The sequence below is a fragment of the Oryza brachyantha genome, chromosome 1 (genome assembly GCF_000231095.2).
Source record: "Oryza brachyantha chromosome 1, ObraRS2, whole genome shotgun sequence".
Lineage (NCBI taxonomy): Eukaryota > Viridiplantae > Streptophyta > Magnoliopsida > Poales > Poaceae > Oryza > Oryza brachyantha.
This window is the reverse complement of record NC_023163.2, coordinates 11,669,430-11,689,478: the sequence shown is the minus strand read 5'-3', so window position 1 is coordinate 11,689,478 and position 20,049 is coordinate 11,669,430. Positions and strand designations below refer to the sequence as shown.

Below are 20,049 nucleotides of genomic sequence, written 5' to 3'. Positions count from 1 at the left end.
ACTCCTCTTTCAGGCCCAAAACAAATTGGGAAACTAACATTTGTCCACTCACTGCCGGATCATACAATCGAATCTCATACACCAACTGAGCAAACCGAGACCTGTATTTAGAGACAGTTCCAGTTTGTGTCAGCAGTAACAACTCATCCATTTTTACACGATGAAGATGAGCCTCAAATTCTTCCAGAAGAACCAACTTCAGTTGTTCCCAGGTTGGCCATCCCATTTCCTACTTCCAAGCTTGGTACCAATTGGCTGCATCGCCCACCATATTCAACGATGCAGCTGACACTTTAAAACCCTCAATGATGTTATACATCAAGAAATAAGTTTCACAGTTATCCACCCACACACGAGCACCCGAACCATCAAACTTTGGAAAATCCATTTTCGGAGTCCAATGCCTCTCCCCATGCTCCCTATCCCCACCAGGATGAAAAAAATGGAGACCCAAGCACCGATTCAGACCTCGGGGGAGGAGGTGGTGGTGGTGGCGGTGGCGGAGGCGGATGAGGTCCTAACCCCAGTGTAGCTTTCTGCAAAGCCTTCGCCACTTGAAGTTGTTCTGCTTGCACTTGCCCCAGGGAAGCCATGGACAAATCCACTTTACTCTGCACTGCTTCTAGACAATCCCCATGGTGTTTCAGCTGTGAATCAATCTGATCCAACCTAGACACCATCGTTTCCACCCCTTCCATTTGCTTAACCAACGCTTGAAACTGCTTCAGCAGCCGTTCCTCCATGGATTCCATCGCTGCAACTACTTGTCGCACCTACACTCCTTGCTTAGACGGCGCCGTTGTGTCTCCTGCACGAAACTCAGTCAAACCAGACGCGAGATTCACAGTAGTTCGACTCCGGAGAGGAACCACCAACTCGGCCACAGGAATTTACCGACCAAGCCGCGAGGATGAAGGAGCACACTCCGGGACCGACGGCTCTGATACCAACTTGTGATATCCCACGTCGCCGACGAGAGAAGTCACCGCTGATCGGGGAGAAGAAGTCGAGATCGCAAGAGAATAGAGCCAGAGAATTCAGAGAATAGATTGGGGAAGAATAGACTAAGGATTTCTCATTTCTCAAAACTTACCCCACAAGCTACAGTACTCCCGGTTTTTATTCCCTTTCAGCTAGCTCAGCCCGCTCATGCCCTCTGGGCCCCACGCACACACAACTCAACATAAAGATGTAAACTCACATTACATATTCTCTCCCTCGCCTCCGTGGCCCGAAGACGCCTTCTCGCTCTCTGCTTCATCCTCCACTGCACTGGTCACAACCGTAGGCATGACAAAGTGGTGAGGCGGCGCTCGCGTGGCTCGCCTCCAGCAGCTGCGCTGGGCGTGTGTCGCAGCGACGGCGTGCGCGGTGCTCGGCACGGCAGCCGACGAGGATGGCGCCTCCCCCACGGTAATGTCGTGGCTGGACCAGGAGACGACGGCGGTGGGGCCGACGCGGCGGAGCGACCGCCGGTAGTGCCCGCCGTGGCGCGCCAACTTGCACGAGAACATCGTGACGGAGAACCTGCCGCGGCCGTCGGCGCGTCGGAGGTTCAACAACATCACGGGCGGCGGAGAGCGTGCCTGCCCCGGCGTCGCTCGATGCACCATGCTCCCGTTCTTGGTGCTGCGCTCCGGCATGGGCTATTGGTTATTTAGGTTAATCTGGTTAATTAATTACACAATTAGTTGAGCAATTATGTTTGTCATTTATTCACTAACAAGGGCAAAACAGTTTTTTTACGTCTCTATTTAAGAGCAGGTACAATAGCAGGCAATAAGTCAGCTATAAGCATATTTTAAAGAGATAAGAGGGGAGAGAGAAGAGAGGTGGGCTACTAATTTGTAGCCAGCTGCACGTGAGCTTCAAGACATAATGTGTGTATGACATGTGGGACCATGTATTGATGTTTTGTAGGTAACTATTGTATGAATTGACTATTAGATTGACTATAGATGAATTAGAGCTAGTAGTTGGCTATACTATTGAACTTGCTCTAACACCGTTAAGTCTCCATCCATTCAAAATGACATGCATGTAAAAAAAGTTAGATCAATAGCATATAGGTATCTACAAACTTTTTTTGATCCACTGGGATTTTTTTAAGTCCCTATCACATCGAATATTTGGACACTAATTAGAAGTATTAAATATAGACTATTAATAAAACCCACCCCATACTTTGGACTATTTCACGAGACGAATCTATTGAGCCTAATTAGTCCATGATTAACAAATATGATGCTACAGTAAACATTTACTAATCGTGGATTAATTAGGCTTAAAAATTTTATCTAGTGAAATAGCCTTTATTTATAAAATTAGTTTTATTATTAGTCTATATTTAATATTCCTAGTTAACGTCCAAACATTTAATATGACAAAGAAAAAAATCCTAACATCCAAACAGCCCTTTAGCAACACAATGTAACCAAAAAAACTGGCACTTACGTAAAGGACTCCAGATTCCAATCCCTAGCCCGGCTTCGTCAAATCCCCCGGTGCTCCAGTTCAAAAATAAAAAGAAAAAAGAAAAAAACCCAACTCCGGTGTAAATCCTCCTCTCTATCATCCGCAGCAACCCCCGCCGCCTCCACCGCTCGCCGGCCGGCCCCCGCGCTGCGCCTCCAGTACTCACCGCAGGCTCCTCCTCCCCCAGGCTTCGCAGGGGGCGCCTCGCTCCTCGGTGGCGACCGTCGCCCTGGCCGAGCGCGGCGCAGCCGCCACGCCAGCGGGGATCGAGCTCTACTAGAGGCGGGCGCCCACCTGGCGGGGGAGTAGGGCCCTCGCGTCGCGGGGGAGCGATGATCTACACGGCGATAGACACGTTCTACTTGACGGACGAGCAGCTGCGGGACTCGCCGTCGAGGAAGGATGGGATCGACGAGGCCACCGAGACCGCTCTCCGCGTCTACGGCTGCGACCTCATCCAGGAGAGCGGCATCCTCCTCAAGCTGTATCCTTCTCCTCCCCTTCCTCCTGCTCCCCCTACCCTTCCCTTCCCCGTTTTCTGTTCATGTCCAACTCCAATCGTTAGGGGGTGTCCCAAGTGGCCTAGGGTTTCCAACGGTTCTGTCATTGCCATCCATGTGTAGGGGTGCTCGCTAAAGCGCAATTGATAGAGCTATTTGGTTTGCTCAGTTTTAGTTTCAATGTCGTGCTTCCTATTAAGGTTTTGGTTTTGTCAGATTGGGGGTGTTTATCTTTCATATTATCCAGCTAAACTAACGAAATGTCAGTTATATATCTGAGATATCGAAGTACTGGACCCCCTGCATCTTTGTTGGAAACATGGTGTGCTCGACGGAAAACATTAAACCATATTTGCATCTGTCAAACCCAGATGTATATTCTAATGGCTAAATAATTGGTTAGCATAATGAAGAAACAACAGCTATGGTCAAGCAACCATATTTAAATTCATCCATTCTAGATCAGATGTCAAATAATTTGGGTAATCAGATGTACAACCAAACTAGGGGTGTCAAACAGATACAAATTATACAGACTACACAATTCTTCAGGTTACACAAATGGTTCTTATTTCCATCGGTTGATTAATTTTTCCCTCTATTTAATTGTTGGTTTGGTTTGTACATTTCCAAGTTATTCTGAGCCGTTCTTATTCAACAGTTAATGTACTTATTTTATTGTAGCAGGCCTAACAGTTGGAACTTCTTTTTATGTTTTTCCACTTCAATCAATTTGATATAATTATTAGTTATGCTTAGGTTCAAATATCCTCAATATCTTGCTGCTACATAAGTTACATCAGTTGTTTGTTTCATTTTCTTAGTACAAGTCAATAATCAGTTTGTCTTTTGTAGTCTCATCTGAGCATATTTGAATTAATTCTGTTATGTGCTTAAAACAGGAATATGAATGTGGAAAGACCATACCCGATTCTTTTTAGATCTGTTTGACATCCCATACCCTATTTGTTAGTGTCACAACTGATGTAGCAAATATTCAAATAATATCTAGCTGGGAGATATTGATTTTCACAAGCTTCTCTGTAGCTTGAACCTAGCTAGGCCCCATTCTTGCAGCTTCTATTCTATTCTCCATTTTTTTTAAAGGATAATATTCACATGTTCTGGATTCCTTGACGCACCAAAGACCACAAGCAGTGATGGCCACAGCACAAGTGTTATTTCATCGTTTTTACTGCAAGAAATCATTTGTTCGATTCAGTGTGAAGGTAAGTAACTTTCGCCCCCATCTCTTTATTTATGCTTATAAGCCAAAATTTGAATTTCAAAACTTAAATTTAGAGTTGACTTTGGGGTTTTTCCATCGTAGATTATTTTCTAGCCTTTGCTTTTAGATCGGTAAGAACACTTACATAAAAGTTTTACCAATAATTTTTTTTAATCATTAGTAAGCCGTTTCGCTTATGCTTAATTTCAGCGAAACAATCCGTCAGTTTTTGTCTCCGGTTACTCTGATTGAACCAGTCTTGGGATTTTACGAGCTGAACCAACGAGTCTCTGTTTGTGCTTGCAGAGAGTTGCTGCAAGCTGTGTTTGGCTGGCAGGAAAGTTGGAGGAGAGTCCAAGGAGATCAAAGCATATAATCATCGTCTTCCATAGAATGGAATGTAGGAGAGAGAATGTACCAATAGAACACTTAGATATATTTTCAAAGGTTTATCTTCTTTCTTTAACTCTCTCATCCTTTTTAAATATTTTTTTAAACCTTTGTGCAGTTCAATCTTAGTATCTCTAGTTTTTGCTTTCTCATTGCTAGAGCTGTAATTCCTATGTTACATTTATATACATATATACATTTTACAAAGAGTTATGCTAATTGAAAGCTCTAATAATTTGTTGCAGAAATACTTGGACTTGAAGCATGATCTGGTAAGGACAGAACGACATCTTTTGAAAGAGATGGGGTTTGTTTGCCATGTAGAGCACCCTCATAAGTTCATATCTAACTACCTTGCAACACTTGAAGCCCCTGAACTGACACAAGTGGCATGGAACCTTGCCAATGACAGGTAATTCATTTGAACTAAACTTACCTCACTGTTAAAATATTCTTGTTGAACTTATGTAGTTCAACCATATCTTATTTTATAAGGCTTTTACCATCCTTCAGATATAATCGTACCTCTTATCTTAGGATACTGCCGAGGACAAAAGAGTTAAATCTAACTTATCTGTGATGTTTCTTTTGGCTTAGAATTATCAGTTGTCTTGAAAGAATATTTTTCCAGAAGTGTTCTTTACTTTGCTCTTCTCAATACTCTGTCTATCTCGCAGATCCTTACAATTTGTATTAACTCTTGAAAGCTTGACTATGGGCAAAAACAAGCTGAATTAATTTGCTCATGTAAAATGATCTAAGTCATTAGTGCATAATTGATTACATATTAATTATTTCAAACTTGAAAAATGGGTATTTGTGGTTTTAAAGCAACTGTTCTATATATATTTTTTTTGCAAAAACATAATTAATCATATGCTAATGACTTATCTTGTTTTGCGTGACAGCATGAGCAAATTGGTTCAGCCCATTTTTGCTCAAACAAACTCGCCCTAAGCGATCATGGTATAAATAGAAGCTTCCAGTCCATTGAACAAAGAGCACCATTATCTGAATGAACCCTGAAATTTTTTTTATTCAACATGGCTAACATTCCTTACCATGGAGCAGCACCTAAATGAAACTTGACACTTTATTTCAGCATGCACATGCTTTTCCATAGTCAAATAGAGATTAGGAAAAAAGTGTACACCTTTGATTTATATAGTCACTTATCTGTATCATGGCATCTTTGTTCAATATGAACAAGTCACCTGTAGCTTTAGAATATGCAACTTTGCAAGGGGCTAATGAGCTGTATTATGAACATACAGTTCTCATTTATATTTATATACTACTTAAAAATATGGATTGTTTCTGTCTTCGCACGTTGTCTGCCCCTTTTTGCACGTCCGCTTCCGTTTTGTCCGACTCCCTCTCTGCGAGCTTCTGGTTTTGTCTAACTCCCTCTCTGCGCATGTCTGCTTGCTCCGATTCTTGTGGGAAAAGAAGAGGAGATTGAGGCAAACAAAAGCCCTCAACTAATTTAAAGAATCCCCCACGGATTTCGCCGGATTTGACATGAAAAGAGGAGTCTATCTTGGGGAGGAGAGAAAGAACTGGAGGTTGAAGAAGGGATGCGAAGCAGACTTTTTCTTTGACTTGAATGGGCTGCAGCTAATGGACGGTCCAAAGGGGAGGAAGGGAAAGCAGACTTAAATGCGACCGCAAGGATAAGAAGATAAACCAAACTTCCGGTAGTTGGGCTGGCATGGAAGAGAATGAGGCTGGGCCAGATTTGGCCTGAAGTTTAGGAGAGGATTTTGAAAGGACTTTTAATTCAAATAATTGCTGAAATGATTTTTTATTATTAAAATTATTTCTTTTACTCTGAAAAATCTAAAACAATTCCAGAGAGTATAATTAAACTTGCAAAATTTAATAAAAATATCTTTGGGCCATATTTTTCTTTTGCTCTGAAAACTCTCAAACAATAACAGATAGTATAATTAAACATGGAGAATTTAATAAAAATATCTTCAGACTTTATTGTTTTGAGGATGTCCTAACCCTAGTTGCCCTTGATTAGCTATGTCAACTGCGACCTTAATTGGTGTGGGCTAGATCATAACCCTGCTAAGATGTATGCACCATTAGAATCGATTTACTGATGCATCACACGCTAGTTTTATCATATTTATAGAGTTGCAGATGGGGTTCTTTTAACAGTGAGCAAATCTTCCCAGAACAGAACTAAGGTCAAATTAACCTAGTAGTAGATTCAGCAAGACGAGTGCAATGTTAACAGTGTGGTTAGACTAAAATGGGCCTGTAATAATAATTGGATCAGATCTTGGATCTTAGAGAATATTGGTCACATATGGTGCTGACCCAAGGTACAAGGAGCATGATTCAGGCTGTGTTCATTGTTGATGAAAGATGAAAGATTGTGTAATTTTTTGTGACAACTATTTAATGGTATAAATGATGGAATACTAGCTTGAAAATCTATTTTAGAAAAGTGAGATGATGAACTTCTATCTAGAAACTTTTTTTTTGCATGAAGACACCGTTTAGCAGTTCAGGAAGCGTGCATGCAAAGGCAATGAAAAAGCTGTACAAAAGAACACAGCCTCTATTGTATAACTTGTGGATGGACTTGATGAGCAAGACCCTTTTTTTGGTAAAGAATAACTAATGTTACCAAGATGTTGTAAACTGATGATCAACCTTCTTGTCTTCAGTAAGATAAGGGAAAGAGAAGAATGAAACAAGATGACTTTGTTTCCTGTGTAAACAGTATATTTACTTATTTAGATGACAGAACCTATTTCCATAGATGGTGCATGTCAGCTATCTCATATGGAATGCATGTGCCATCATGCGATGTACTCTGTGTTACTTTTGAGCTTCAAGTTTGAGTAGTCAGTGTACCATAAAATATATTTGTTATCAAGGCTTGCAGGTTTTCCGTTGTGCCTTTTTCAACCATATTAAGTTAAATTTGCACTTCTAAATCTTCAATGTATATTTTGTGTATCAGCTTGCGGACAACCCTGTGTGTTAGATTCAAGAGTGAAGTAGTAGCATGTGGAGTGGTGTATGCTGCAGCAAGGAAACATGGGGTTCCCCTCCCTGAAGACCCTCCTTGGTGGACTGTGTTTGATGCTGATGAGGCAGGAATTCAAGAAGTTTGCAGAGTTCTTGCTCATCTCTATAGCCTCCCCAAGTCACAATATATACCAGTGTATAAAGACAATGACTCCTTCACACTTAGAAGGACTTTTGATACAAGTGCTTCAAAGGTTAAAAATAATGATTGGACTTGTAATAGTTTAATATTAAAAATTGCTACTGATTTTGTTTGTTTGTAATCATGTGCAGGAAAGTCCAGCAACTGCTGTTGCAAGCGATAGAGGTACCCCTGTACCCCCAAGTTCTAGCCAGGAAAAGGATGCAATAATTAAGGCAGGGTCAGATAAGGTGAAAGAAAAAGGTGAGGATGATGCAAATACACTGCCTGCTGAACTCAATGGTAAAGAAGACCCTGCAGTGAATTCAAAGAGTGAGAAGTCAGAATCCAACGTTGACCGCACCCGGGAAAGAGAAAGAGATAGATCAAGGGGCCGTGATCGTGATAGCAGGGGTCGGGATTCTGATCGTGATAGCAAGGGCCGGGAGTCCGACCGTGAGAGGGAGCGTGATAGAGAAGCAGACAGGGATAGGCAGCGGAGGCACCGTTCTAAGGACAGAAGTTCAGGTATTGTCATTGATATTTCTGCTTTGGCTCTTCTTTGAAGCATGTTATGTTTTCCTGATGTCCTTGCAAATGCAGGATACTCTGACAAAGAGAAGTCAAGGCACCGCTCATCAAGAGGTACGTTAGTCTACCAGTGGCCTTTCCATCAACCATATCTGTTTTTCTTATCTCGGGTATTTTGGCTACCTCTTCAGATCGTGGCGATCACTACAGTTCGCATTCATCTCGTGACAAAGATCGACACAGACGCCCGTAATCTGCCCGAGCTTGCAAACAGACAAACATGGAGAATGCTAAGTGTCTGGATAGGCATGAGAGGAATCTGGAAATCATATATCATCTGTCGTGTTACAGTGCAGACACGAATTGCACTTTAATCTTATATCTTCATAATTTCAAAACCAAAATTTTGTAATCCAACTTCTGAGGTTATCCCATTGTACGTAGGGTGCCATCTACCATTGGAGTATATTGCAAGTTTGCAACGGAGCCACTTGGGGGTGTTTGATTACGGTGAACTGCCCTCTTTTTTTACTTGCCATTTTGTGTTGAGCATCATAGACTCCGTTTGTATGCAGTGTCCTGCAGCTTCTAGTCTAAGAGCAGAGTTTGTTATATTGGAGCTTAACTGAGAAAATCATATCCAAGGGTGAGTATGTGACTGTACATCAAGAGGAATTGAAAGCTCTGAGAATGCTGTGCGGTAAGATATTTGCATACCTACAACTGATAAGTATCGGGTTTAAAGCTGCATGCAAACTGTCAAGACATGTTGGTAATATTGTTCACAGTCCAAAAATACTTGAACATGATTTGTAACTTTGTATCAGGAGACAAAAATACTTGAACATGATTTGTAAGTTTGTATCAGGAGAGAACATATAAAAATTGTTAGACCTATATCGGTATAGGTAAATCAGCCGTCTAAATGATGTCAAAATTCTTATAAAAACATAAGAATTCTTTCTGCAAAAATTACTCCATTTATTTCAAACTTAAAATTGATCCATTGCAAGGAGCCCTGGACCGTTTCATCTACTAGACTCTGGCTGCGTTCATTTGGAGGGGAATGTGGGGGTTAGTTATCCGACGTGAAGAACATAGATTAGTACACGATTAATTAATTATTAAAAAATACACCGTTTAACAGTTCGGGAAGCGTGCGTGAAAAAAGAGGAGGGTTAGATATCTAACCCTGGTGGCTGAACAATCTTTTTGCTTTATTTATTACTTCTTTTGCCTAACTTTTGAACTCATTCAAAATTTTTTCGTAATTATCATTTATTTTATTATACTTTCGCATATTTGTGAAAAAAATATTTGAAAAATATCAACGGTCAAATATATGCAAAAAAATCAACCATGTCAGATCAAAGCGAATATAAGAAAAACATTATTGATTAAAACAAAACCTTATATATATATATATATGTATATATGTATACACGCACGTACGTACTGACTTAAAAATAATAAAGAATAAACTAAAAAAACAAAACCAATCTTAAAATTAAAATTCAATTTTTCGCTTATGCTCGCTAGTGCTACTACTCACAACAACTTTGAAGAGTCAACCGACTGAAACCCCGTAATACGGTAATGTCAATGACGGCGGCTACAAGTGGTTAAATACACTATGCGTGCTGATCCTAATGACCAGCAGAGCTGGAAGAAATCGTAGCCATGGCTGAGCTTCCTCTCTATCTACTGCTCCTGGCTCTGCTGCTCGCCGTCCCGTTCCTCTCCCCGACACGTTCGTCGCGCCGGCGTGGTGGCGGCGGCAGCCGGCCGCCGCCGTCGCCGTGGGCGCTCCCCGTCATCGGCCACCTCCACCACGTCGCGGGCGCGCTCCCGCACCGCGCGATGCGGCGCCTCGCCCGCCGCCACGGCCCGCTCATGCTGCTCCGCCTCTGCGAGCTCCGCGTCGTCGTCGCCTCCTCCGCGGAGGCCGCGCGCGCGGTCCTGAGGACCCACGACCTCGCCTTCGCGACGCGGCCCGTCACGCCGACGGGAAAGGTCCTCATGCGGGAGAGCCTCGGCGTCGTGTTCGCGCCCTACGGCGACGGGTGGAGGGCGCTCCGCAGGATCTGCACCCTCGAGCTCCTCAGCGCGCGCCGCGTCCGCTCGTTCCGCGCCGTGCGGGAGGAGGAGGCCGGGCGGCTTCTCCGCGCCGTGGCGGCGTTGACCCCGCCGCCGTGCGACGCGGGGGCCGGTGCGGGTGCGGTGAACCTGAGCGAGAGGATCTCGGCGTACGTCGCGGACTCCGCCGTGCGCGCCATCGTCGGGAGCAGGTTCAAGAACCGTGCCGCGTTCCTGCGTATGCTGGAGAGGAGGATGAAGCTCTTGCCGGCGCAGTGCTTGCCGGACCTCTTCCCGTCGTCGCGCGCGGCGATGCTCCTCAGCGGGATGCCCCGCCGGATGAAGCGGGAGCGCCGGGAAATGATGGATTTCATCGACACCATCTTCCAGGAGCATCACGAGAGCAGAGCCGCCGCCGCCGCCGCCGGCGGCGACGAGGAGGACTTGCTTGACGTCCTCTTGCGGATCCAGAGCCAAGACAAGACGAATCCCGTCCTCACCACGGAGAACATCAAGACCGTGATCATCGTAAGCCGAGCTCAGCTGCATCCTCCCTCCCAGACTGAAAAAGAAAATCAAACAAGAAGTTAATTTCATCTGATTCTTGTATAGGACATCTTCGTGGCGAGCAGCGAGACGGCGGCGACGTCGCTGCAGTGGACCATGTCGGAGCTGGTGAGGAACCCGAGGGTGATGCGCAAGGCGCAGGACGAGGTCCGGCGAGTCCTCGCCGGACAGGACTGGGTCACCGAGGAGAGCCTCGGCGATCTCCACTACCTGCGCCTCGTCATCAAGGAGTCGCTCCGGCTGCACCCGCCGGTGACGATGCTGCTGCCGAGGGACTGCCGGGAGCCGTGCCAGGTCCTCGGGTTCGACGTGCCGGAGGGCGCGATGGTGCTCGTCAACGCGTGGGCGATCGGCAGGGACCCGGCGCACTGGGACGCCCCCGAGGAGTTCGCGCCGGAGAGGTTCGAGCAGCGCGGCGGCGCCGCCCCCGTCGCCGACTTCAAGGGGACGGACTTCGAGTACATACCGTTCGGCGCCGGGCGGCGGATGTGCCCCGGGATGGCGTTCGGGCTGGCCAACATGGAGCTCGCGCTCGCCGGCCTCCTGTACCACTTCGACTGGGAGGTGCCGGGCGGCGGCGAGCTGGACATGACGGAGGCGCTGGGGATCACCACGCGGCGGCGCTCCGACCTCTTGCTTGTTCCCGCCGTTCGCGTGCCGCTCCGGGACGTATAAAAACTGCTCCAGTCTCATGTCGATCACGTATGCAGTCTCATACCCTCATTTGGTGCAGTTTCAACTTTTATCAGTAACTTTAAATTATCGGATTTTGTATATATGTAAAAGCTGCATAGTTATATTTAACATGGAACAAGCATCAATAATATAAAGTAACATATTTATCAATTTGTTGCTAGAATGGAATATAAGTGGTGAAATAGTGACCAGTGACACGTATTTGAGGAGGGTAGCGGGTGATACGCTATATGTGGAAATAAGAAATAATTTATAAGTAAAACATTTGTATACGTATTCTTCGTGATCTAAAAGTCAATATTAAAAAATAAATTTTTTAAAAAGCTCCAAAATAAACTCTAAATTCATGATTGGAAATTCATTTTTTTTTCTTTTAAGCATAAGACAAAGCGAAAAGATGAGGCGGTAGATAATACTATGGAAATGGAAAATAGATGATTTTTTTCGAACACTGTCGACAACTCGTACATACCACCAATAAAAAGAGAAGATATAGAATGTGAGAAACTATATCAGTTTATTGCACAATTTTAAGAAATATATCTTTTATGTAATTTTAAATTTCAAAAGTTGATTTTTTTTGTTTGAATCATTTTTACCGATACCAGTGATATAACCATGTATTATACTTACTCCATTACATATTACAAGACTTTTTGGGTTGCCTAGATTCATCTTTTTTTAAATAATAGCCTAAATTCATCTACGTATCCATGTATATGTTTTGTATATATGGATAGATTCATTACATTAGTACACATATAAAAGTCTTATACCATGAAATAAAGGGAATATGGTCTTAACAATAGACCAAGACCAGGGTTCACAAAACAACAATTATCATGTGTATTGTCAAGGTACGGTAGGGATTTTTGGCGATATGTTTCCACAAATATCGTCTCAATTTTAAAATTTTAAAAAAAATAGTAGAAAAGTAAAAAATTATATGTTTATCCTAAAATTAAGGGTGAAAAAACTTTTCAAGAAAAAAAAGACATGAATCAATTAAAAAAGTAAAAAGGTGAGAAGAAATTTTAAAAATCGTATAGTCATTAAGGCCCAATACGACCCAATATGGAGGAATTCAAAATCGTTAAGATAATCGTAGCAAACTGCGTGATTATCGTGATCGAAACCATGACTATTGTATTCAAAGTCACACAATAATTGCACCAATCCACACGATTGTTGGGATTGTAGTCGTGATTATCGCCGTCATCAAAATCACCACGATAATCACACCAAACCGTGTGATAATCATGTTAAACCGTGCGATTTTACATTGGAAAGAGACATTTTTTTTAAAAAACTTTGTGTTTTAAATTTATATATTTTTTAATGATAATCACAGTTATTGTTAAATATGGCAATGTGTAGATACCCACTGGATATCACGAATTCATATCCACCTCCACGAAATCAAAATCCACCCATTGGATTATCCAATTACGTTGATAGGTATAATTGTTTCTCATACCCATACCCATACCCGTACCCACGTGAGTATTTGTTACTTACGGGTAATCCACACCTAATTATAACTCATAAATACAATAAAAATAATGATACATGATCGTTGAAAGCTGGGATGATCGTTGGAGCACAATGCAATGCAATGCTTTCAAACTGTGCTTTTGAATAAGATAAAGAGAGAGGCTAATCTGGTAGCTCATTTACTAGCTAAAATGGCCATGAGTGGAGGTTATGTGCTCCCGCAAGTATCCTGGACTTATTGAACAAGGAATGTAATCCCTGTTTCCATCACTAATATAGTTCTCTTTACTATAAAAAAAAAATGATACATGATCAGTCACGTGACTTAGAATATAGATCACGTACTGGCCTCGACGCGTGGATACGCAGGGTCGTTCGCCCTTCACCCTTTGTCGATGGACGGTGCCCCTGCCCTGCCAAAAGCCAAAAATCATCCTCGTTCGTTCATCAAAGCATCGCACCCGGACCGAATCATTCGCCGCATCGCATCGCCTCGCCTCGCCGCCTCACCACCACCGAAATTCTCAAAATTTCCTCTCTCGGCGACGGAAAAAACTCTCGCCCCCGCCCCCCCATATCTTCCCCCCACTCCCCTCCACGCTCTCCGCCCATCGCGATCCCCTCTCAGGTGAGGGCCTCCCCTCCCCTCCCCTCCCCTCCCCTGCGCGCCCTCCAGATCCCCCGCCACATCGGTGGGGGATACGGGATATCCGATCGCTCATCGGTGCTCATGCATGCATTTTCTTCGACGATCCGGGGAATATCGATTACTCCCTCACGCGCTATTCGTATTTGTTGTGTTCGGCTGCATTCCTGCTTCTTCCAGGACGGCATGCCTCGACTTTTTTCTTAATTTTTTTTATTTGTTTGATTGTTTATTAGTGCTCGACACGCGGCCTTGTGTTTCTTTATTACATCGTTAATGATGCAGCGTTAATGCTTCTTCTATGGGTTGGTTGTCTAAGGATGTCCAATTCGTTAGTTGTAAGTTCTCACACAAGAAGAAGATCCTGGAGTTGCCCGACGCGCATCGATGCCTCTGCGTTCCTTTTACGGGAGCCGCCAATCTTTCTACTTCTCTTGCTTCTTCTTCACTATCCTGTCAAAAGTCGATGCTTGTTGGTTATTAAGACTGTCAGGGAATTGGGTTCTTTAAAAGAATTTTTTGATGATAAATTTCTTTGTCCAGTTTGTCAATTTTCCTTTTTCTGATTGGGTGACCCAATCCCATGTGGTGGCACTGACGTGATCTAACATTTCAACTGAAGGCAGGACATAATCTTCAAGCGGAAATTATCCCCTTGCTTTTCTCATTAGTTTGTCCTTACCGAAAGACAAAATTGAGCAATTTGAAATGAATTGCATATACATTTTATTTGAACACCAAGTGAGCTTTTGGTATGCAATTTATCATATTGTATTTTACTTATACTCTACGATTGTCTTAACTGAAATGAATCCGATGTGCCTTTTGAGCACATGCCTGGGCAGCAATATGGTTTACATTTTATGACAATTCATGGTTAACACTGTGAATCTATAGAAACATTAGAAAAATGTAAAAAGAAAAATAAAAGGAAACAACTGCTTCCATATGCCTTCTAAGAATTCTCACTTGCTACTTAAAAAAACAGGTGTTCCACTTGCTTGTTAACTACACAGTTTGGTACAGTTTCTTAGGATGTAAAAATAAAAATGCAGTCTTTTTTTCAGTGATCTGCACAAGAATCTTAATACCTCTAAAGTTTGAAACCATCTTTGCAGGTTGCCAAAATGGAAAAGCTCAATGGTTCTGCACGTCTTATGATCGTTTCAGATCTTGACCATACGATGGTTTGTGTTTTTCATCTCATTTCTTGTACTTGTTCAGAGCTAAATACATCCCGTTGTATATCCTGTTAATCTTTTATTTGATTCAAACCTGCAGGTTGATCATCATGATGAGGAGAACTTGTCCTTGCTTAGGTTTGGCGCCCTGTGGGAATCTGTTTACTGTCAGGATTCTCTACTTGTATTTTCGACTGGAAGATCTCCTACTCTGTATAAAGAGTTGAGGAAAGAGAATCCTATGTTGACTCCAGACATCACTATCATGTCTGTGGGAACTGAGATAACATATGGTGAGGCAATGGTTCCTGATGATGGTTGGGAGGATTATCTTAATAATAAGTGGGACAGGAATGTTGTTGTCAAGGAGACGGCTAAGTTTTCTGAGCTGAAGCTTCAGGTAAGTTCAATATTCTACATCTGATTCTGTTAATCTACAATCATTTCGAAAATATGATGGCTATAACTAGTAATATCACTTTATTGACATATACTTGCATGGATACAGCCAGAGACAGAACAGCGTCCACATAAGGTCAGCTTTCTTGTTGATAAAAAGAGTGCTAAGGAAGTGGTAAAGTCTCTCTCCGAGAATCTGGGGAAAAGTGGGGTAAGGCAGCATTCAATTTGATGTGAAATATTCATGTTTTGTTTTCATATTATGTTAACTTCTCTATTTCTCTGAAACAGCTAGATGTTAAAATAATCTACAGTGGTGGCCAGGACCTTGACATATTACCTCAGGGTGCTGGAAAAGGTCAGGCACTTGCATATTTGCTCAAGAAATTAAGCTCCTGTGGAAAACCACCCAACAATACTCTTGTCTGCGGGGACTCTGGTAATGATGCAGAATTATTCAGCATCCCTGATGTACATGGTGTCATGGTCAGTGCACAATAAATTGGAATAAAATGCCAGAAAAGTTCATGCCAGGTTGAATATAACTTTACTGTAACTGCAACCTTTTTTAATTGTTTAGGTCAGCAATGCCCAAGAGGAACTACTTCAGTGGTATTCAGAAAATGCAAAGGGCAATCCTAAAATTATTCACGCAACTGAGAGGTGTGCCGCTGGTATTATAGAAGCTATTGGACACTTCAAACTGGGACCTAATGTTTCTCCGAGAGATGTGGGGTTCCCTTATTCCAAGGAGGACCATATTAAACCTACGGATGCTGTTGTAAAGTTTTATGTTCTCTATGAGAAGTGGCGCAGGGCTGAGGTTCCAAAATCTGATTCAGTCATACAGTACTTCAAAAGTATCACCGTAAGTTCATTTACTCCTTACTGTGATTTGCTCTTCAAAATAATTTGTTATCCTTTGTCAAAATCATTTTATTTCATATAAGCTAAAGAGTAAACTTGTCTCATCATCTACTTCAAAGAAATTCTTGGAGCCTTATATATATTTTTTAAAGAAGTTAGATTTCCAATTAAAAGTGAACATAATATTATGTATTATTGTATTGTTGAGTTAAAAATTTCTTATTTGTGTTTGGTTTTCTTTAGCACGCAAATGGAGTTTTTATTCAACCTTCTGGGCTTGAATGTTCTCTCAATGCATCCGTTGATGCATTGGGTTCATGTTATGGTGACAAGCAAGGGAAAAAATACCGAGCGTGGGTGGACAGATTATTTGTCTCTCAGTCTGGTTCAGACAGTTGGCTGGTGAGATTTGACTTGTGGGAGGCAGAAGGTGAGTCCTTAGAATTGTGTAGAATAATTGAATTAGTTTCTTTTGTTATTTTATGCACGTCATTCAAATTGCATTAATGTTTTTCCCTACACTTTTGGATTGTTCAATCAAAATTGTTCCCTTGTAATTTTGTTTGGGTCAAGTCACTTCAATCCAGTGGCAAAACCATTGCTGGGTTTGTTGGCACACGTGCAATGGAATTCCCTGGGCTTTGCCACACTCCGAACTATTGATTTTTTGTTGTATTTTGTAGTATATCTTCACACCGATGGGAAACTATATGTAGGTTTTAAGCAATAATAGTTTATGAAAAGATTGGTAACAAATTCACATAACACTTTGCATCGGTATGCACAAATATCAGAATTTTCAGTTGATTATTCATTAGTCATATCCTTGTACATTTTTAAAATTATAACTGGTTCATCCAGTTCAAACTTTAAGGAAAGTAAAATTATAATATGCAGTATAGTCCAATTTATTTGTAAAAAAACAGGAAGAAACGGATCCTCAAATAAAAAGAAGTATCAGGGAGGTCCCTTTTTAAGACAGGCTATTATATTGTTTTCCAGGATTTTATCTCCTTTTCATTTTTCCTCCGTATTTCATAGTTGTGTTTTGTTTCTTTTTCAAAATTCAGAAAGATGGCTTCAATTTTCATTTTGTCCCTGCTGACATTCGAACTAAGGGATGAAAATAAATTGTACTTTTTGGAATCTTTTCAAAACTTGTCAGAATTCCAAAGGAAGTCAAAACTTGGTCAGAATTCCAAAGAAAGAATGTTGACATATTTTATATTGGATTTAAATATTTTGGGCTGTTATGGCCAGCTGGGAAGCAATGAGATCAATTCCCAGAAGACTAAATTATGTCCTCAAAGACTGGCATTCTTTATAATACATTCTTTGAAGTGCACTTTTAAAGTACTAAACTTTGGAGTGGCAAAAACATAGCAAACACATTTAACATTTAACTGAAATTGAATATGTGTCTTATGTGCTAAAACTCTAGATTTTTCATGTTTACCTGGATACCCGATTGAACATCTACTCTCTTTTCGATGTTTTTGGTTCAAATGCCCATGCTGCAAAGTGATATATGAGTTGTATTTAACTTTCCTAGTTGCCTTGTTCTCTGTTCTGTTCTGCAAAGCGATACATAACCTTTTTTGTATGACATTCTCTAGTTTTGTTAGTATTTCATTTTTTTAATTTGCAAATGATTCTCACTTGAATGTCTTAACACATTCCTACTGTAGGCGATGTGCGGTTGTGCTGTCTGACAACTCTTGCGCTGAATGTAAAGGTACACCATCTCTGTTCAGGACAAACCTGGTTGCCTCCTATACATTTGCATATCCTTTGAAATATTGCATCGTTAGCTAGTCTGGAAAATCTAAAACGCAAGTTTTTAACTTTGCTTTTGTTGTCTATGATATCAGCCTGAAACCTCTGCGGGCTTCCTGATAACACATATCCACAAAACATGGCTCAAAGGATACTCTTCAGCAGATGAGGAGTTCTCCAAGCTTTAAACCCTTTTCCAGCCCAGTGCACGGGAGGAACTTACTTGATGATAAATGACGAATCTGCTCGGCTGAGAATCTCCTTTTCTTGTTTATATATTGTTAATAACCTGTTCAAAATACTACACTTGAGGACGCCCAAAGCTCCATACGGTAATGCCTCGTTGTTTTATGTGTAAGATAAATGATCTGTCTCACGACTCGTGCGATGATAAAGTGAACAATCTCACAAGTCTATTTTCGACAAATTTTGCTAACATTTTACAGAGTTTGGAGTTACCCTATTTTTTCGCGCTTATGCTTATACTTAAAAGCCAAAAATTAAATTTTTAACTTTAAATTTAAATTTAGAGTTGATCTTGATATTTTTTTACCGAAGTTTATTTTTCAACATTGATTTTTAGATCGTTAGTAATACGTATGTAAGAGTTTCATTTATAAATTAACTTTTGTTTACAAATATACTGTTTGTTTTCTTCATGAAAAAACAAAATTATCATCCCTCATTCCACTGTGCTACTCAGTATAAGGTTTTAAGATTGATGATACAAGTGCCGCTAAGCTAGCCATTATATCATGGCATTATTCATGTTCTTATTTCCGAAAGATATAAGTTTATCATTGGTTCACCGCAAGATAAATAAAACATATAAAATCATTCATTTTTCCTACGGAGATAATACCTCTTGCTACTATATTTTATACGGCTTATTTTGAGCTGGTGTATTGATTAATACTATAAAAGGGGACTCACGTGTCCTTGAAAAAACAATCAACGCACACACCCCACACACCAGAAAAACAAAAAAAAAAATCCCAAAATGGGTACGAATGCAACTACCCACGTAAAAAAACCGCCTATCACTCTACACACAAAGAAAACAAAAAAAAAATGTACAACGCATGGACCTGCACGTGAAAAACGAAAGAAAATAAAGATAAAAAACGAAAGGATAAAAGATTAAAAAACGAAACAAAAATCTACACGCACACACTGCACACAAAAAAAAAAGAAAAACAAGATTATTTTTAAAAAAGCCAAAAGATACCAACACAACAACTAGCCAAGGAAAAATGACATTCATTAATCTACTTTAACATTCATGCAACACTCCTCCCTAGCCCACGTGCCGCCTCTTCTCTCCGGTCTTGGAAGCTGCCCACAGACGCTGGCGAGATCCTCCTCCCTCAAGTCATCTTCCCCTCGCTCCGTCCCTTCCGAGACCATGTTCGTTCGCATGGCTAAGTTATCTAATTTTTTTATGCGCACGCTTTCTCAATCACTAAACGGTATATTTTTGACAAACATTTTCTATAGAAAATTTATTTTTAAAAATTATATTAATCTATTTTATATTTTTAATAATTAATAATTAATCAATCATGTACTAATCTATTATAATATTTTCCGTATCAGGTAACTAACCCTCCTCACCCCCACTCCCGAACGCGGCCTAAGAGGTAGCGAGATGCAGCTGGTAATACATACCCATTATCTAAAACCCGGTGAATATTTATCCTATTTAAGGAGATAAATGGGTCGAGTTTTATGTCTATAGACATCTTAATAAGAAAATATTATATCTGATGGGTTACTGGGTCTAATAATGAATATGCATTATTCATACCCATAACCTAATGAATACCCACTAAAAATAAATAAATATAAATTCTAGTCTTGGCTCAACCAAAAAAGAAATACCCGATCTAAAAACTAGTCCAATTGCCCATAGAAAAAAAAAACCCTCTAGCTGGTTTCTCTCATCAACTAACACTCGGCCCCGACGCCGCCCCAACCGCCTCCAACCTCCAGGCCCTTATAAAAAGAATGTGCCTTTGACCTATATGCTTTTGTCCGAGAAACATCATTCA

At 41.3% G+C, this 20,049-nt stretch overlaps 3 protein-coding genes across 3 annotated transcripts; all 3 read left to right on the top strand.

Moving 5' to 3' along the window:
- Positions 1-2,491: 2,491 nt before the first annotated feature.
- On the top strand, positions 2,492-9,212 carry LOC102701307 (cyclin-L1-1). Its single transcript, XM_006644123.2, has 8 exons — positions 2,492-2,959; positions 4,123-4,204; positions 4,510-4,650; positions 4,839-5,005; positions 7,577-7,838; positions 7,918-8,293; positions 8,369-8,410; positions 8,488-9,212. Exons 1-8 carry the CDS (start codon positions 2,808-2,810, stop codon positions 8,547-8,549), a joined length of 1,284 nt encoding a protein of 427 aa, XP_006644186.1. The 5' UTR covers positions 2,492-2,807; the 3' UTR covers positions 8,550-9,212.
- Positions 9,213-9,884: 672 nt separating this feature from the next.
- Positions 9,885-11,768, top strand: LOC102709980 (desmethyl-deoxy-podophyllotoxin synthase-like). The gene is made up of 2 exons (XM_040527039.1): positions 9,885-10,900; positions 10,985-11,768. The coding sequence occupies exons 1-2, from the start codon at positions 9,977-9,979 to the stop codon at positions 11,612-11,614; spliced, it is 1,554 nt and encodes a 517-aa protein (XP_040382973.1). The 5' UTR covers positions 9,885-9,976; the 3' UTR covers positions 11,615-11,768.
- Positions 11,769-13,673: 1,905 nt separating this feature from the next.
- On the top strand, positions 13,674-18,409 carry LOC102701032 (probable sucrose-phosphatase 1). Its single transcript, XM_006644122.3, has 9 exons — positions 13,674-13,757; positions 14,894-14,962; positions 15,057-15,356; positions 15,465-15,566; positions 15,647-15,841; positions 15,936-16,223; positions 16,466-16,652; positions 17,911-17,957; positions 18,094-18,409. Exons 2-9 carry the CDS (start codon positions 14,903-14,905, stop codon positions 18,184-18,186), a joined length of 1,272 nt encoding a protein of 423 aa, XP_006644185.1. The 5' UTR covers positions 13,674-13,757; positions 14,894-14,902; the 3' UTR covers positions 18,187-18,409.
- The last annotated feature ends 1,640 nt before the right edge of the window (positions 18,410-20,049 follow it).

What these genes read in the sequence shown, in the direction of transcription:
- LOC102701032 (XM_006644122.3), top strand. Translation starts at nt 14,903, where the DNA reads ATGGAAAAGCTCAATGGTTCTGCACGTCTTATGATCGTTTCAGATCTT. An exon ending in CTGATGTACATGGTGTCATG is followed by an intron (nt 15,842 to 15,935) that starts GTCAGTGCACAA and finishes TTAATTGTTTAG; the next exon opens with GTCAGCAATGCCCAAGAGGA. An exon ending in TGACTTGTGGGAGGCAGAAG is followed by an intron (nt 16,653 to 17,910) that starts GTGAGTCCTTAG and finishes TTCCTACTGTAG; the next exon opens with GCGATGTGCGGTTGTGCTGT.
- LOC102701307 (XM_006644123.2), top strand. Translation starts at nt 2,808, where the DNA reads ATGATCTACACGGCGATAGACACGTTCTACTTGACGGACGAGCAGCTG. An exon ending in TGGAACCTTGCCAATGACAG is followed by an intron (nt 5,006 to 7,576) that starts GTAATTCATTTG and finishes TTTGTGTATCAG; the next exon opens with CTTGCGGACAACCCTGTGTG. An exon ending in AAGGCACCGCTCATCAAGAG is followed by an intron (nt 8,411 to 8,487) that starts GTACGTTAGTCT and finishes CTACCTCTTCAG; the next exon opens with ATCGTGGCGATCACTACAGT.
- LOC102709980 (XM_040527039.1), top strand. Translation starts at nt 9,977, where the DNA reads ATGGCTGAGCTTCCTCTCTATCTACTGCTCCTGGCTCTGCTGCTCGCC. An exon ending in ACATCAAGACCGTGATCATC is followed by an intron (nt 10,901 to 10,984) that starts GTAAGCCGAGCT and finishes ATTCTTGTATAG; the next exon opens with GACATCTTCGTGGCGAGCAG.